This window comes from Saccopteryx bilineata, chromosome 7 (genome assembly GCF_036850765.1).
Source record: "Saccopteryx bilineata isolate mSacBil1 chromosome 7, mSacBil1_pri_phased_curated, whole genome shotgun sequence".
Classification (NCBI taxonomy): domain Eukaryota; kingdom Metazoa; phylum Chordata; class Mammalia; order Chiroptera; family Emballonuridae; genus Saccopteryx; species Saccopteryx bilineata.
In genome coordinates, this window is record NC_089496.1 from 103,492,792 (window position 1) to 103,511,902 (window position 19,111).

General features: G+C 37.7%; 1 protein-coding gene across 2 annotated transcripts in view; it reads right to left on the reverse strand.

Annotated features, from left to right (window-relative positions):
• Positions 1 to 2,024: 2,024 nt before the first annotated feature.
• Positions 2,025 to 19,111, reverse strand: part of RAB11FIP2 (RAB11 family interacting protein 2) — a 40,842-nt gene continuing 23,755 nt past the window's right edge. The window contains exons 4-5 of one of the 2 annotated variants that reach the window (XM_066238552.1): positions 12,187 to 12,232; positions 2,025 to 6,324 (exon numbers count right to left, since the gene is read on the reverse strand). In XM_066238552.1, the coding sequence (XP_066094649.1) occupies positions 6,097 to 6,324; positions 12,187 to 12,232 (274 nt within the window). In that variant the 3' untranslated portion in view covers positions 2,025 to 6,096. The remainder of the gene's footprint in view (positions 6,325 to 12,186; positions 12,233 to 19,111) is intronic. The other variant, XR_010726535.1, reaches the window with a different exon arrangement.

Consider the following 19,111-nt stretch of genomic DNA (forward strand, 5'->3'; position numbering starts at 1 on the left):
CAGGTTTCAAGTGTACAACCCAATCTAACACCCTCTGCCCCCAGCAGTTTCTCTCTGTCCCCTCTTCCCCGTTCTGCCCTCCTCCACCTACCCCCCCTTTCCCTCCGGCTACCACCACACTCTTGTCCGTGTCTGTTGTATGTGTTTTTGGCTATTCAGTTCACCTTCTTTCGTCCAGTTTCCTCGCCTCCCTCCCCTCTGACAGCTATCCGTCTGTTCCATGTGTCCACGCTTGTTTCTACTTTGTTCGTCAGTTTATTGTGTTCATCTTCCTCTGCTGAGATTTCACTTAGTGTAATAATCTCCAGGATCATCCACGCTGTCCCAAAAGGTTAACATTTCCTTCCTTTTGTATGGCTGCGCAGTATTCCACTGTGTAAACGTACCAGTTTGTTCACTGCTCGTCCACTGACAGGCACTATTAATGGACTAGCCACGACCCCACTAAGGAACAAAAGCCAATAAAACCCTCTCCTGGTGGCTGTTCTCTCATGCCACCCTGATTTGGAATTACGTTACTGAACCAGATGTGGAATGGCCTTTTCCTGATCATCTGCTGTTTCTAACATATGTGCAAAATTTAGCAAGACTTTTAAAGTTTATTCTAGACTTCCCTCGAAGTGAGAACTCAACCCAGTTTTGATTGTGAAAAAGAATGTATACTTTGTATGAACTTATTGCCAAAATGATTAGAACTGGCGAAGTTACAAAGTGCCTGTTCCATGACACCTCACCTAAAGTCACAAGTTGGCTTTAGCTGTTGTATGAAAGTTCATAACCCAGTTTCACACATATATTCAAAACTTTATTCTACCACATTCCATCTGCACCCACACTATTTCCTCTTCCGTAGTAACACCTGTGGCCTCCCGAACAGAACTCTGGGAGGCCGAGAAAATGCCCTCCTCAACCAAACACGGCATTGCCAAGTCAGAACGAAAGGAACGCACCCTGGCAGCCTCCCATGAAGGCTGAGGCACGTTTCTGCCCTCTCCACCACAACAGCAAACCTTCCCGCGCAAATAAGCAACCTGGACCCTGTCTGACGTCGGTCCACACCCACCACCACTGAAAACCTCGGACAGAGACACCTGCTTCTCAGCATAATTTCTGACTTTTGAACGTGCCTACCAAATGATGAATTTGCTGAAAATTTCAGAACCAAATCGTGGGGCATGAGAAGTGCAAGTCGGAATTGAGTACTTCTAGTTCACATGATCATAATAAGTATATAAAAATGGTACTTTTAAATATTAACTGTCCATCATAACAATGGGAAAGTACGGCATTGGTGTTACCACATAAAGTCAATTGGAAAAAATATGTAGAGTGCTGGGCATCCAGGCTATAAGCCCACTGCTTTGACAAACTGAACAGAAACATCTTGGAGATGGGCACTGCATAAAAACAAAGCCTACATGAAAAATGGCCACTTGAAGGGGTAAATCAGATGGGCCCTCCCAGACCCATACAGACTAGGAAGGTGTGATAGCCTGCAGAGAAATCCTTTGTTCCAAATGTGTGTGATTTATGTCCAAGACTAGTATGTATGGATCACATCTCATAATATAGACTACAACTGCCTACCACGATGCCTAAACACACACACACACACACATACACACACACATCCTAGGTCCTTAGATTCCCATTTCCCTTGGACAGGCAGGTGTATATACATGGACACTATGTTGAGAAAACACTGGGCATAGGCCTTAGCCTATATATATATAAATACTTACATGTTACTTTCTACCAAACCATAGCTGCATCCCGGTGAGAGAATATCTCAAACAGAGGGCATTCACACTTTCATTGGAGAATGTCCACTCTAAGGTACTTACATACTCGTCTCTGAAAATTCAGACCTATTTCACAGTGAATGAGATTGTACGTCTTGCAGAATACTTGGTACAATGTACCAAATAAGAGGCATCCTAACTATTTTTAAAAGACAAGGAAAACTCATGTATAAATGCACATGCCACACTGTTTTATCTGCAATATGAAATCAGACAACTGAGTTAAGATTAAACACTTTAATCAACTATAATAAATCAATATATATTATATAAAAAGTCTGATTCATGCATCAGATTACATAAATTATACAACTGTCACATTATGCAATGCTTACATACTTTTGAGTTTGTACCTGTAAAAATGTATACAAGTTACTAGAGCATTTGACTTAGCAAGTGTAATACTCTTCAGTTATAAATAATGCTTATATCTTTCAAGTACCTGCTAAATATATACATTTCCAGATCTGCAGCATATTTTTGTACCTCAAAATACAAACCATCTGGAAGCTTCGAAGATTAATAGGTCCAATGTATCATTTGTTACAAACTTCAATTCCAAGGTAAGAGTGGATTTTCTGACATAGAAATGAAATAAAATGCCAGCTCTGGTTTAATATACTTGGAGAGCTTCTCCACTACTTATTAAATACACAAGAAAACCCTCCAGATGCAGATTAATTAGTTAAGGTACTACCTATTGCATATTAAATACTTCCAATCATTGCATCTGGATTATGAAAGCTATAAATCTTGAAAACGGGGCTTTCCAATGTGTGCTGACAGACCCTCACATCTACCATCACGAACAGCAGCGCTGTGGTCCTCTACCTCTCACTTCAAAGAGACCGAGTGAGCGAGCATGCTTTACACTTCACTTACACACGCACAAGGGACACCTAGCATATCTATAAGACCTCTGAGTACGCAGACATCAAAGCATCAGCTTGATTTACAAATCCAAGGTCAGCAGCTTTTCCTAAGAAGCTACAGAGGAAAATAAAAGCTCTAGTACTAGAGATATTAAAGTACTAGAGATATTAAAGACAGGTATTTTAAAATTTGTTTAGATTCTCCTTGCTAAAGAATAAGCACCCTTAGTGGGTTGGTGGGCAGGGGGGTGTGAGGGCAGAGGAGTTGGTGAAGGCAGGATGTGAGGAGAGCAAGGCCATCACTAATGAGCTGGGTTTTCCTTAGGTTTCCACTCACGAAACCCTTTTAAATACAAGGCAACATTTTCCCAGCTGGAAAATTACAATGAAATCCTCACTTGCTGCCTAAAGCAATAGATGTAGTGATGTGCAACCTACGGATAATGCTACATTCCTGGGGAAATGGCAACACTAGGCTCAGTGGAAAGTACAGCAGCCAGAAGCAATACTGGAATGTTTCGCATGAGTGGGAGACATGTCAGTTTATGTACAATCCTAGATACGACCCTGCTCGTCAATGAACGAACCTGGAAGCACAGCAGAAGGAAAGTATGGTCAATATTTTCAAAACTGAATTTGAAAGCTGGGAAGTGAACTTCCTGTAAAATAATACTATTTTAAAAGTAGTAGAAATATTTTAATTATATAACAGAATTGTATTAAGATAGGCTTGAGTACATATCGATTCTGTGTTTTTTAAAAAAATCCTCTTACTGGTAGAAATATTTTTGAGCATGCACTTTTTAAGCATAAATAAATCCATTTATACGTCTATAGACTGCTGTGAATTATTTAATGAGCACATATATTTTACTTCCATTTCTAAGCTACTAACAAAATATACCTTTAGAACAGTTAATAGTTATATTTTGGAAAATAAACTAAGGTGATCTTTTTGGTCTCTCTTCTACAATGCTCAAAAATAAAACTACAGTTTGCACTTCTGCCCAAACACAGGAAATACTGATATGTTTACTGGGAAATTCCTTTTCACTTTTTGTATTTCGTTTGTTATATTGACAGATTATGAAAATATATAATATATGTACTCTGGATGATGAGTAAAAATCCATAAACATCCCAACAGAAGAATTTTAGGCAGTGACAAATGCAGATTAAGTTTTCGATAGAATTCTTGTCTCAGATTTAAAGATAAAAATATTGAGTCAGTTACAACCAAATCACTCACATATAGATAAGTCTAGCTCATAACGAATTTTTTTAGTTCTTAGCAGTTTTTATACAAGCAAAGAATGTCTCCTTAAAAATGAACTTCTTCATAAAAAGAGCAACAGTTGCTTGAACCATCCTTTCTAATGAGCTCTATTCACATAAAACATATCCCCAATATAAAACCAACGTCTTGGTTCATTCTATAAAGAGCAAATTTGGCCAAAGCATATTAAAATACCTGCAAATAATCCTTCTTAATACTAAAAAACATGCATTTTGTATATTAAAAAAGTGTAAAACAAGCTTCAATTACGCTAATAGAGGAAACAAAGACTAAGAATTTAGTAATTTTAATAAATGCTAATTAAAAATGGTACCATGTTAAAAATAATTATTATTAAGATTTCAAATGGGAGAATAAAACTCTACACCCGAGTTTGAGGCTTATTAAAGAAATATATAAGAAGAAAATAGTTGGTAAAGCTATTTTTCCTTCTCCATCTCATTATTTAATTTTTGAATTTGGGGGAAATTTTCAGAATTTCAAAATGTATGTTCTCATAGCAAAACTAAAGGAATTCAGAAAATACAAGTAACAAGGGATTGTAGCTTCTGAACTGACTATAAGCTTGGCCAAGGATTATCTGATCCAAAATATTAAAATAAGCAAAACTATATTTGCCTTGAATTTAACTTTCAATGAAGTCTTAGAACAGATACATACTAGATAATAATGCACTTCATTAAAAGATTCAGAAATATATGTTGCCATATTCAGCTGTGTTTTTTCATTTTAAATTCAGAAAAGACAGATTGTTTCGTAGTATTTTATATTTTTAAGGTAAAAAATAGACAGTAATTAGTAATATGTTGATAACCATTGTTTCTCATGTTAAATTTCAGACCAACTGTACAAATATAGAGAAAGAATTCATGGAAGCAATCAACATTTTTGGGGAGCAGATTTATAAAGAAATTCGACATGTAATTTTATGATTAATCAATTCTTAAAGGGTAAGTGCAGGATCATGTATAACATCATGCTCATAAAGATCTGTTCTAAAAACTCACTCCTTTAGTAACTGTTATTTTGGTTCAAGACCCAAATGCAACCATCTGTTCTGCTATTTCTGTAACTTGAAACCAAGCCTGACTCCGTATTCCTAGAATGTGCCCACTTCTTTGGGTTATCAGACATGGGATGATCATCTACTTTCCCTCCCCCCACAAGTTATCTTCGGCTTTAATGTTTCATATTTTCTTTGCCAATGATTTATAAGCATTCAGAATCTCAACAAATTACATTAGCTTATCTACTGCTGATAGCTGAGGCGAAACTCAAATGCTGAGATTAAAAAATGAATTCAAGAAATCCATGCTCTTGTGAAGTTAATGAAGTTTCCTAAAATATGTCCTTCTCTGAAAAAGGACTGTGGAGGATTACTGTTGGGTAAAGAGGAAAATTTATGCTGGAGTAATACATAGTAGCAGCTCATTTTGAAACCAAGGTTTGCATCGTCAAGAGTGACTTGAAGCGGCTTCTCTGCAACAAGCCAAATACTGTCGCAGCGACGAGGGCTTGTTTTGCATCAGTAGAGCACACATCCATTTTCAAATCAAGAAATCGGTGTCCTAACATTAGAGGCAACCAGTTGTTTTTAAATGTTCTAAAAACACATGTATACGTGAGGTATATGCATGTATTTTATATGCAGATACATGAACTGATATTCACGTACATCTACGTACATAAAATAGGAACTGTTTCTAAAGTAGTGTTTACAATGAGCAGTGTTCCTGCAGCTGAACGGCCGACACGTGAATGAGAAGCCAACCATAGCATCAGCTCTCGCGATACCGACTTATGAGAAATCTATTCCTGAGGAGTAAGTCATGCCCTTCTGAAGACACTTCTGGTCCTACGGCAGAGGAGTGGGCTGGCTCCGGCACCTAAGGAAATCCTAGAAACTGCTTCTTTATCAAGAATCTGGCCCATTTTCACTTGAAAAGGTTCAATCATTTAGCTCACTTCAAAGATCACTCTTGGCAGTCCCAGCTAATAGTGACAGGGAAAACAACTTTTCACAGCGGAGGAGCGTGTAATGAAACTGAAAGTGTAGTCTTTCTTTCCTTCTCTTTCCTCCTCTCACCCTCCACCCCCCAGTTACAAACACAGTACAATTGGCTTGTTAACTGTTGGAGAATTTGCCAGCCTTCCGGGACGGCTCGTACGGCACCCTGAGAATGCTGGGCGTCTCCTCCATCACCCTCACGAGCAGGTTGTCGATGTAGTCCTCCAGCTCCCGGATGTGGGTGTCCCTCCGCCTGACCAGCTCCTTGTGTCTCACCAGCTCCTGCAGGATCTCCTCGTAGGTCAGACTACGGTACCCTGCCGTGGCGTCGAAAGGGTTGCTGTCCTGGAACAGGAGAAAGGCTGTCACTTTAGGGGGTAGGAGGTCAGGAACAAAATCAGAATTACTTTGAACTTTAACGTTTGGTTTTTCAAACCCTGATCGAGTTATTCTCTATCCTTGGCTAGAACCAATGTGACAGTTCACAGAAGGCCAGCCGGTTCTGAGGCAAGTGCTAGTGGTCAGATGTACCAAAGCCTTAATCATCGTTCTATTCTAAATTCTTCTACAGTCCTTTTTTACAATGTGGAAAATGTCCTAATGTAAGAAATTGACATACAAGATTAAGATTTTCTATAACAAATATAACTGAAATAGACAAAAACTAAAGGTGCCTAAGAATTAACTTGAAGGAACTAGAGAAAGCTGTCAAAAACTGCACATTTGGACAGGAGTTAGTACTCATGGGATTGCTTCCACTGAGCTGTCGTTTAATGTTATGCCTGTGGCTTTTCATTGAGAACGGTTACAAGCAGCGATATCAAATCTGCTTCCTGCTATGAAATGTTGAAGGCATTAGGAATTAAATCAATGAGCTTCCTTATAAGGCCCCATGAAAGTAACTTTTGTTTTAATTTAGAGATAAACAGCTTTTTCTCCCTTGAGTAACTAGTTCATTTACTCCTCATAGTACCAATACCTATATAACTTTACCTAATTTCCCTTTTTGCCCTGGTTATGAAGAAATTCAGAGTTCAACTACAATCTTGTTAATATAGTACTTAGGATTAGTATATCTTCATTCTCTTCCATTTTACTATTGACTTTTTTTGTAAAACTTATTGATGAAAATCTTTTTATATAAATATAAACAAAAAATAAAAAGGCATTAACTCATTTTCATTATGAAGCATCCAAATATTAAAAGAAAACTATCAAGAATTTAATCAAAATTAATGTCATCTATTTATAGTATATAGTGATTAGATTTTGTATTCTGTAAAATGCCCAAATATAAAGTGGCATTTTTATGCCTTTTTATACCTAGTTCGATCACTAAACTCAACAACTTAAAATGGTTTTCATCACTTTCTTTCAAATATTGTATTTCCATTTGGCTTCAAGGAAAATAAACTAAAGTACTGAGGAAATTGGTCTTGCTCTTTCCGACTAACAGAATCTAACCTATGCAGGGGGGTATGGAGAATGGAGACCAATGGATGCAGAAAGGGCCTTTTCTCTTTTGTTGGAATTAAATTTGTCTTTATTCATTTTCAGGATCTACTTTAATTTGCTATGTGTCTAGAAGTTTTCATGAGTAAAGTCAAAGTGTAATTTTTTAAAAACTTTATTCAGGTGACACTAGTTAAACTTCTAGAGGTTTCAGTTGCACAATTCTACTACGCATCTTCTGCACACTGTACATAGGGTAATTTTTTATCCTCTCCTCCCTCAGGCACCAAAACCCAAGCTAGAATGGCCTGGGTTATCGAACCACGCTTTCTTCCCCAGGATAATGAAAAATTTCAGTATGAAGAAGGTTTCCAACTCTACAAGCTTTCAGGTTTTAGGGAGAGGATGTAGCCTGCTCTTGGCAGAAATGCTAACAGGCATCTCGAGCAGTGGGCTCAGCTCATTCAAAGGGAGAAACAAGGTTCGAATCATCGTGGTCAAACAGGTAATCAGCGGAGTGTGGCTGAAAACGGGGCTCAGGATGGGGAACGGGGCGGGGGGCGGAAAGGGGGGGTTCCAAACAGACCATCAAAGGATGTTGAATGCTATTATTAAGAACTTGGAGACTTACTGCAGTGGGAAAAGGAAGCCCTTGGAGGTTTCCAAAGACAAGAAAGATATGATTGAAGGGAAGTACTAGGAACACTAAAATGGCAGCAGTGGATAAAATCATTTGGAGGGGCTGAGATCAGTTATAAAGCTATGGAAATATTACAGACAAAAGTTAAGAGTCTCTACCAGATTAACGGAATGAAGGGAAGAGACAGTTAAAGGGAAGTGAGTTTAAATTCTGAAAAATAATATATTTATTAAAATAATATATTAATATATTTATTAAAAATAATATATTAAAATAATATATTTTGTTTTAGTGTTAGCAACTGAAAACAGATACAACTTTATGCACTGTATTATCTTTGTCCCCAAAAACATTTCAGAGTGTTGCTCTGTAACAATTAAAGGACAATTCTGGAGACAAGTGTTAATTTACTTTTTATTCTCTTCTCTCTCATGTCAACTACATTTTTTAAGATTAAGTCTTAATACACACACTCTCATGTATTTAATAGTTTATTTAATTGGTCATTAGTTTAGAGATATAAAACATTATTTCCTAACTACATTCTTATTAAATAATTATTATATTATGCAGGTTCTATAGAAAAGCCATACTATAGAGATAAGTATATACATTTTAATTTATTAAAAATAAGCTAAGGTTTCTCACTTTAACCAGAGTAATTCTATATAAATTTCAGAGTGAAACCAACCTAAGTCTCACTTTCCCTATTTGATAAATGAGATGTTCTTCCCAGGCCCCTTTTAAACTCTAAAATTTGCTGGTCTACATAGTGATTTTTCTGAACTGTATTTTAAAAGAGTAATACCGTCCAACTAATGTGATTTCATTTTTCTCAGAAAACATTTAATGAAAAATAGGAATTCTTGTGAGACTTGCAGGGATTAATGAAATTAAACTAAACAGGATTCATTACTGATTGGTTGGCTTTTATATTATTTTTCTTAATTTAACATAAGAATAGCATGTTTGAGTGTCTCTAATCTTAATCAAATTATATGTACATGAACTGACTTCTCTAAAGTAATTAAGTGATGACCATGGTTAGAAAATCACTTACATTGTTTTATACATAGCACTATACCAGTATTATGAGATAACATGGCTAAAAAAAATTTTTTTAGCATTTCTCTGAAGACAATAAGGATGAAAGACGTCCAAAAAATTCTTTAAATAGTTTAAATTTAATACCACAATATAAATCAATTTAATATCAAAATAATCAATTTTCATCCTTGAATATTGTTTGACATTTCACAGTCACAATCTAAAATATAAAGATCTAAAATATTTGGCTTATTTTTCCCCCTACAACCATCTAATACTTATGTAGAGAGAGATTTCCTGAAAATACACTTCTGACCTTTTCAATAAATTTTCCATTTGTCCTTTTATGTGAAAAATTTACCCCAAATTTCTGCATTAAGTTTCTAGGCAGAAAAACATCTTAGAAACACATGTACCATAAACTATATTCTGAAAAAGAATATAAAATAATTAAAAACAGTTTTATGCTTAGTTCCAGATTTTATCCCATATTTGAAAATCATGTAAACCTTTTAATTTTAGGCGTAAGACTCTTACACTGATACACTTACTGAATATATGTCCTTGTTTGGTTATACAATTCCAAATAAAATAAAGAGTAATATCAATTAATATTACAACAGAAAATTAATGTATTTCCTGGTTGCAAAATAATTATTTTGCTTAAAGGAAAAAAAACTCTCAGCCAAATACAAAATTGATTATTTTTTCAAAAGATAGTTTTAAGACTATCATTTGAGAAACTTCTAAACTATCCGAACTGGTCAAGACTCAGCTGCCCTGCAAGGGGACTCCAAGGACTCAATGCTTCTTCCTCTGGCACTCCACACAGACAGCACATATGTTTCTAAGATGTCTTCTTATATTGAAATGTAATGTAAACTTTTCTTCTCTCTTACCCTTTCACAACCAATCCTTTCTCATTCATACCCAACCTCTTAAAAATCTCCACATGCAGATATAAGAAATCAGGGGTTGGGTGAGAGAATAACAGAATTATTACATGAAGTTTTCTCATCAGCATTTTAAATAATGTAGTTGTGCAAAAGACTTTGAGAATTACTAGTGATCTATTTTTACTTTATGCATAGTCTAGCCTTTTAAACTAGGAAACGTAGATATATTTTTTACAATATTTAAATTTGAACAAAAGAAAATTATCAGGACTCAAAATAACTGAAGATTTAAAGAAAGGTTGTCCTGGTAACCAAATATTGGTGGGGTACAAAGTGACGTCCAAGGCACTAGAGGCGAGGGGAGAGAAGACGAAGGCTTGGCATTCTCTGATGGTCTCATTATTGTTCTAATGAGGAACTTTGCTCTGGGAATATCATCTCAGCTACTTTCACATCTTTTGTCCCACTCCCTTCATCTCCCTTTCAGTTCTTAATTAGGCCTTAAAGAGCTCGCACTGCCCTTTCAACTGGCTACTGCTCCTGTTTAAACACTGTGCTTTCACAGACAGGTGTTGGCACCAGCACACAAGACATACAAACTTAATTACAAAATACGCTGTCCAGAAGGGGGAAAAATAACTTGGTGGATGGCCATTATTGGAGAACTTCATGTAAATTACTTCAAACAGCTTATCGTCTTCCGTGTAAAAATGGTTCAAATACTCTTCCTCAAAAACGATCAGTATGAAGATGAGCTTTCTCCTCTTAATTGTATCTTGCAGGAAATTAAGAACACCTAGTAATCCTTTAACTGTCATTTGGAATTGTTAGTATTCTAGGGAAAAAATAATCACACATCAAGGATTCTTTTATCACCTTTAAATCCTTTAACTAAAACAATTTTCACATTTTATTTCTTTAAGAATTCTAAGGATGCTTTTACAGCAATAAATTACAAGATTTGGAAAAGTACATTTACATGCACACAGAAATTGTAATTAAGGTTACTTAATAAACAATAGCTGCACATTAAATCGATTTTTTGATGTTGCGTTTTGTTTGAGATTAAGTAACCGCCTGATAGAATTCATTTTACTATCTGATCAAAGGCTGACTTCATATATTCTGACATTTCTCGCCAGACTGCCATATTATAAAGACTGGAGTATTTATGAAACATAAAAACTTACAAGTCATTTACATAAAACAGCAAAAACACAGTACAGAGTCCTCTGCTTCTATAATGTTTTCTACAATTTTAAAGAAATAACTTCATTTAGAATGGTTTATGTACTACCATAGTTTCTTCTGGGTAGAGCTCATCATAGAAAATTGGTATGTTATTGCTTTAAAAAAATTCTTATTATACATCTGGATCCCACACATTAAGGACAGATGGTTCAAACAGCAACCACCAGCATCTTGGAATAAAGGCTCTATTTCTGTTATTCAGTGAGAATTTCGTCTTCTAACAAGAACATGTGTCCATAGTTCTGTAAAGTAACTTCTCCCCTGGGTCTGATATATTTAGAGTGGAAGGAAGACGCGGTGGCACTCTGAACAGAGACCGACACTGGACTTGAAACTACCCTAAAATGCTAAAAAGTTAACATCCGAATAACCCTCGCAAACGTGGCTTAATTTAGCTGGTGGCGACTCAGCCTGTTAAGATATTTGGTTTTGCTCTGACTAAGGATCCTAAAGCTTCTTTCAATGCCTTCCTGGTTCACTGCAGCTCCTGCCAGGTTGCTTTTCCTATTGCTGGACGTTAACAAGCAGTTTCATTCTTTCTTCCTTTTTCGTCCCAACAACAACAAAAATATTCGTTTTTTCCACATGCTCTTATTTCATAACAATAATGTTGACCTTGACATACAGCTTTCATATTAGTTTTAAAACAGTCTGCAAACAAAATAGGTATATTCTAAGTAGGCTTCATTTATAATTCTCATGTCTGCCTGCACTTCTGTACACTGCACAGAAGCCACGCCTTACCCATATATTAAAAATGATTGAATTTTGCTTTTCTTCTTTCTCCTCACATGACCACGCTAAGCTATACTCTGCAGGCGAGAGATTCAAAGGGATGCAAGCCTTTAGAAACGGGCACCGGACGAAAGGCTGGCTCGTGGCTCGTTTCCCGGTTACTCTCTAACCCCCTCTGCAACTTACCGGGATTTTCCTGAGGTCTTCGCTGCTTGTCAGATTCATATGAAAACTGAGCAATAAAAGACAAACATATATGTTAAAAATGTATCATCGTCCACGTGGGAGGAAACATTAAAACAGAACTTTTGAAACCAGTATTTCACTAACAATTGCTAAAGTCCTATATCATTCAAACCAGTGAAATTTAATCCAGGACAGAAGAAAACCAATATTTACTCAACATTCCAAAGCAGCTACCATTTTAAACTGTGAAGAAAAAATCCTTCGGTTATTATTAGAAGTGAAGAACTGTACTTCTAAATATGTAGTTCCTAAGCGTCTTTAGACATAAGCATTTTGCCCAGTGAGATATTTTACAGTACTAAATATTGTAACATTATTCATTTTATATACATACACTCACCTGAGGCCTCCTGATATTAAATGATGAAGAATTAAATAAATTTAGGCTGGAAAGATTGTAGCATAAAAATGTTAAAGCAATCTTTTCAAAAAATCCTACAGACACTAGAAAAATTATCTTTCAAACACAAGCCCATCAATGAGAATACATTCAGAATGGTATGAACACTTCTCTTGTTAATGTGATTTCTAAGTAACTGGTCTTCAAAATTCAAATACCCAACTGGACCAAAAAAAAAAAAGGGGGATTTCTCCTAATCAGAGAGTAAGAAAACATTACAGCTGAGTGCTACAATCATTTTTTTCTTTGAAACATGTCCATTAGGAAGAGGACTGCCACCAGAAAGAAGCTAAAGTTCAAAGCCATCTGATGAGTAAATATTTCATCGTTGCTATTTAAGTTTAATTCTTACCCAGCACTTAAAAGTAGTAGCCATTATAACCTCTACAAAGCATTACTGTCCTAGGAACTTTTTCATACCTCCCCTCAGAAGACTTAACAGTAGAATATATATTTTTTACATTATCTGTGATTTATCAGCCAAATAACTGGAACCCTTTGAAGAAACTCACTTTTAAAACTTTTGACTTTGCACATGGTAAGTCTGGGTGCTAGATATAACATCTAAACAATAATCTATTATTACAGGTATATTTATCCCAAGCTGTCAATCTACAGAGCATACATGCCATGGACAACCACCTCAAAAGAATTTCTCATATATCCAGGGTTTCATTTGTTATGACTGAGGTTTGCAGCGCTAGCCCCCAGAACTGGTGCCTGACCTTCTCTAGCTGGGACTCCTATGGATAAATTTAGCATTTGAGCAGAGCTGGGTTACACAGTAGAAAAAATTCATATGTGTTCTGAATACCTACGCCACGCCATTCACAGGCAGAGGTGGCAGACACATGCTCTCATTTCCCATCTCTCCCTGTTTTCACTGGGCTTACCATGGTCCCACCCTAAATCAGCGAACCAAACAAAGTCTCAAGAGCTGACAAAAAGTGTGGCTTAAGAGAAAACAACAAAAATAAAATCCAAAGAGCCATTATCATAGGGTACCCCTTGGCCTAGAGTCCCCTGGTTGGCAAACTGCAGCTCGCGAGCCACATGCGGCTCTTTGGCCCCTTGAGTGTGGCTCTTCCACAAAATACCACGTGCGGGCGCTACCTCAATAAGGAATGTACCTACCTATATAGTTTAAGTTTAAAACATTTGGCTCGCAAAAGAAATTTCAATTGTTGTACTGTTGATATTTGGCTCTGTTGACTAATGAGTTTGCCAACCACTAGGCTAGGGTGCCGTGGTAGCAGCTGCTGTAACAGGTGGTTCCCATCCTTTTGGATTTTCAATCCAAGGTGGCATCAGGGTCCAGTGGGACTGATCTCTCCTTTCCCCATTCTCTCCCAGCATGTTGTCTTCCAATGGGTCAAGAAGCACATTCTGCTCCAACTTTCCCCGTCTGCCTGGATCATCTCCAGGACAAAATGACTGACACTAAGGTCACACAGGATACCACGGCGCTTACAAGCAGAGAAGTGGTTAAGGGCCCTGGAACCAGGAGGTGTGAATTCAAATTCTGGTTCTGCCCTCTCCTTGCTGGGTGACCTTGAACAAGCGACTTAACTCAGTCTGGGTTCCCTCATTTATGAAATGGGGATGGCAACAGGACCTCCCACAGAAGACTGCCATGAAGATAAGTCAGCACCACGCAAGCCCCTTAGCACAGTGACTAGCAGGTAGAGCATGCACAATAAATAATTGTAGTTAATAAGCATTTACACAGAATTTAGATTGTGTCAGATACTTTTCCAAGCACTTGCCAAAATTAACTCCTTTAATCATTATAACCCTTAAAGTAGGTATGACCTTTATTTCAAAATAAGGAAACAAGAGCCACAAAGAGGTGTGGTAACTTGTGTATGGTCAGAGTTGTGATGGCGGGGGTGTCGGGCTCTAAAATCTGTCATCCTGCCCGGGACACATGGCCCCAGTCCTGGTCCCCGCACGGAGTGAGCACGGGTTGCAGTGCGAAGCCCTGATCACACAGGACACGTGGACTGATCAGAAAGGGCACCTCACCTCACTGTGGGCAAGCACACACACAGCTGCATGAGAGGGAGGTCTGGGGACAGCACTCGAGTGAAATTTCCAGATCACACAGAGGAAAGAAGTTCTCTACCACAGCAATCAGTCAAGGAAGGCCAGAGTAAAGGGGAAAGCAGGATTTTCAATTACATAGAAAATCGGTTTAGCAAGCCAAAAAGAGAGGACTCTCAAGGCACGGGGCACGGCCGGGGGCTGCAGGCAGCACGGCACCGCTGGACGCCAAAGAGGCTGGAACACAGGGTGCGAGGCCAGGAGCCGGGCAGGGCTCTGATGCAGACGGGCCCGGAGACCTGACCCAGCCAGCAGCAGGCAGTCTGTTCACACGCTGGTCTTCTTTCATAAATGTTATTTAAATGTTTCACGTGCAGTGGCATAATTCATCCTGTTACATCCTTGACTAATAAACAACACTGCAACTGTATAAATTTCATTACGTCTCAGGAAGAAATTATTGAGCTAAGAAATCAAAATACTGGTATTATATTTATTGTAATAAGGGCTTTTAAGAAACTGACATTCAGGACAAAGATTTTGTCAAAACCATGAAACTAACAATACAAAATATCCACTGACTTTAGCCTCTGGAACTAGCGTGAAACTCAGTGAGAGCCTGAAACATGTCTAAGGACTCTAGAAAGATTCAATGGAGTTGCAGCTGAAAGGGAAAAGCGAGTGGGCGCAGCAAGCCCTACAATTTCCCATCCTACCTGCGTGTAACCGGACCCTCTGACACTCTCCAGCAATCCCCAGTGCGGATCTGAGGACAGGGCCATTGTGTGGGGCATTGTCTAAAATCTAAAGGCAGAACCCCTCCCTGTGGGCGCCTTTATAGTCACACACTGACATGTCAAACACATGATGAACTCAGTCATTCATGGCTGCTTTTTGTGATCTGTCCTTAAGGGGGGAAAAAGAGTTAACTGAACTGGGTTGAATTAGCTTGGTGGAAAATAAAGTGTCTATTAATCGAAGTGTGGCACCAATTTGTGATATCTTTCCCTTTGGACTGCTGTCCTCGTGTCACACAAGATACTGAATAATAGTCTGACTGCTCAACTGAATTGTTGACAAGTTAAGGAACATGGTGTTTTCAATCAGGTAGAAAATGAACTTACATGCTCACACTGAAAAAAGTTTATACGAACTGAAACTTCAGAATTTAAAAAAATTATTTTAGAAATCAGAACTGAGGGAGTTTGGGAGTAGCAGGGGATTTTAAAGTAAAATATTTTAAATTAATATTCTAAAACGATTTAAACTAAGGTAATAAAATGCTTTACCTTAACATTCTCAAGTTTTTAAGGAAATGCTTATTTTTTACTCTGATATTTCAAAATACAAATAGTTTCTCTAACTAAACTCTTATTTTAAATTTTGAAATAGTACTCAAATGATTTTAAGAAATCATTAGTATCTCTCTTATAACATCACTTAATGATTTATTTTGCAGACTAAATAAATATTAAGTAAAGAAATAAGTAAACTGGTGAGAACTTTTAACTGTCCTTCAATTATTGCTATGGACTAGTCTTCTATAAAAAGGTCAGAAAAGCAACCTGATCTTAGAAAGTGATAAAACTGGCCACTGCAGAAATCACTAACTCATTAGGCCATGATCAGTTTTTGTTTTGTTTTTTCCTAAATCTTAAAACAAAAACACATTCTTTTGGAGCAAGAATATCTAAGACAGGGAAGGGATTAGAGAGCAAAAAAAAGTGTCAAGTGCTCATCGAGATAAAAATAAAAACCCACAGCAGAAGAGCGAGCTACGGAAACTGATGCACTGTCTTGTTGGCATGAGACAGCGCCAACTGCAATGCCCGGCTCTAGGGTACTGTCCTTCAAGGAGCATTCACAGTAACAACACTGGAAGCTCTTTTGGTGGCATTCAAAAACAAATATCATTACACCTTCCATAATCTCTCTCTCCAGGCCCCATTAGTACTAAAATTATAAAGAGAAAACATTTTGGCCTACAACTTGATTCATCTCATATTTGTAAGGGAATTCCAGTTATTTGAAAGCTCCAGGAGGTGTCCCCACCTGGCTGGGGGGACCACGAGGAGGAGTGGGCAGTAGAGGAATACCATTCTAAGCACCACTCATTCCTTACTGTGTATGGGGAATAAGTACAACTTTAAACTATCACAGAAGGACTTCTGACATTAATTATGTTCAAAGGGGAGTATCCCATTGATCTTGTTTCACTGAGAGCATGGGCTCTAGAGACCTGGGGCTTCACTTTGGTGACAAATGTAGCAGGGGGAGGGTATAAACAGAACTGTAACATAACAAAATCCTTAATGAGTCTGAAAAGAGAAAAAGAAAGATGCCCCCTTTACAGGAAAGCAAGGGCAAAAAATAAATTAAAAAATGACCCTAGGCCTAATAACAACTGATATTTATTGGACTTTAACCATAGTACCTACCAGATGCCTTTCTGAGCACTTTACATGTTAATGTTAACACATTTAATCCTTCTAACTATCCTATGAGGTGAAGGCTATTTTTCTGTCCATTTATAGAGGAGTTAACACAGTTATTGACAGGATTCAAAGAAAGGCAACGCAGCCCCATAGTCCAAGCTCTTAGCTGTAAAATGTTCCTCCACATGGGTGTTCTAAACTGTTCAGTCCAGTCCACAGTGAGCTGGTTTCAATGGGTCCAGTAAAATTTCCAAGGAATTCTTCCAATCAGACAAGACTACGAAAAGTACAAGACTTAGACCATCTTAAAGAGACAGAACAAAGGCTGAAGAGCAATAGGTTTTGAAATAATGACATCCATTTTGTTTGCCCCTCCGGCTCCCTCCCTGCACCCCTTCCCACTGGTTTGCGCTGGGAGGCACCTGCCAGAGCTAAGAGGACAGAAGGGAAGGGAGGCGGGTTTTCTCCTGCCCTGGCCCCATCTTACCCTTCTCTGTTCCTCCCTGCTGGGCAGTTTTAGTACTAGCTTCTCTACAAAGAGCCACAGCTGCAGCTACAGCTGTTCCTTCACACCTAGGCACGGCAGTCCTTTCTAGACACGGCTGGTCCCCAGTGCCATACTAGCCCTCCTTGGCATCCTAATCCTGCCCCCGCCCCGCCGTAAACAATCTCTTCACTAAACTGTCTTCAGTTATCCATTTTGAGTGTGTCATCTGTCTCCTGCTAAGACTCTGATACAAGCATGCACTATAAATGTTATAAACTGTTCACTTAATAACTAAAAATAGTTTAGGACAAAGATTTATCCTATCATATTATAAAAAGTAAGAAGAGAAAACCAAAGGAAAATCAGTGCTTCCTGATTACTCACATAGCTACACTTCCCTTTTCCCTTCAATTTCTGGCTTATGCTCCATAACTAGTTATTTTAACACTATTTTTTTTTCTCCTAGAAATATTCAGTCTCCTACTTTGTAAATGATAATTTACTGCTAGCCACAAAAAAAGTTCCTGGCCTCCATTTAACAACACTTTTCACATTCACAGAGCTAGAGTAGTGCATGTTCAAAACTATTTTCAATTTAGAATTGCACCATTAAAGACTGCTCCTCCAGCTTTAAAATGGTGCAATTGCTTAAAGTGACTTGGATTTGAATAATACCACTTCATATTTATAGACTGTCTTAACACATTTTCATATATAGAATTTCTCTAAACACATTTTCAAAGGAACAGTAATCAGTAGTTTTTATAATACTTATAAAGGTGACATGTCATTATACTTTTGTTAGAACCCAGAGAATACACAAGACCCTAATGTAACTATAGACTGTTTAATTATGATGTGTCACTATAGGTCCACCAACTGTGACAAAGGTACCCCTGTGGTGGGGATGTTGATAATGGGGGAGACTATGCATATGGTGGGACAGAACATACGGGAAATCTCTGTGCCTTCCACTTTATTTTGCCATGACCCAGCGATCCCACTTCTAGGAATTTAACTGAAGAAACCCAAAACACTACTTTGAAAGAATACATGCACCCCTATGTTCACTGCAGCGTTGTTTACAATAGCCACGATCTGGAAGCAACCCAAGTGCCCATCAGTAGATGAGTGGCTAACAAAGCTGTGGTACATTTACACAAATAAACACTATTTGGCCAATATGAACTCAAATAAGGTGCAAATTGGTGACTTCCAGTAAAATCAATTTAACAAGCCAGTTTATCCATCTCACCAACCGGGTCTATCGATCTAGGTATCTGACCACAGTACAGATTAACTTGAGATTTTCCTGGAAAATACTAAAAACAATTATTCTATAGAAGTTCAGTACAATTTAAAGAAGTAAAAGGAGTTTAAAGAAATGTTCTTTAATGATCCTCTTTATAAAAGCCCAAAGAAATGAAGTGTCCAAAGAGAATGTCCACTAGTAAATACAACATTCAGCATGTTTCAATTAGGTTTATTACACATGTAGAT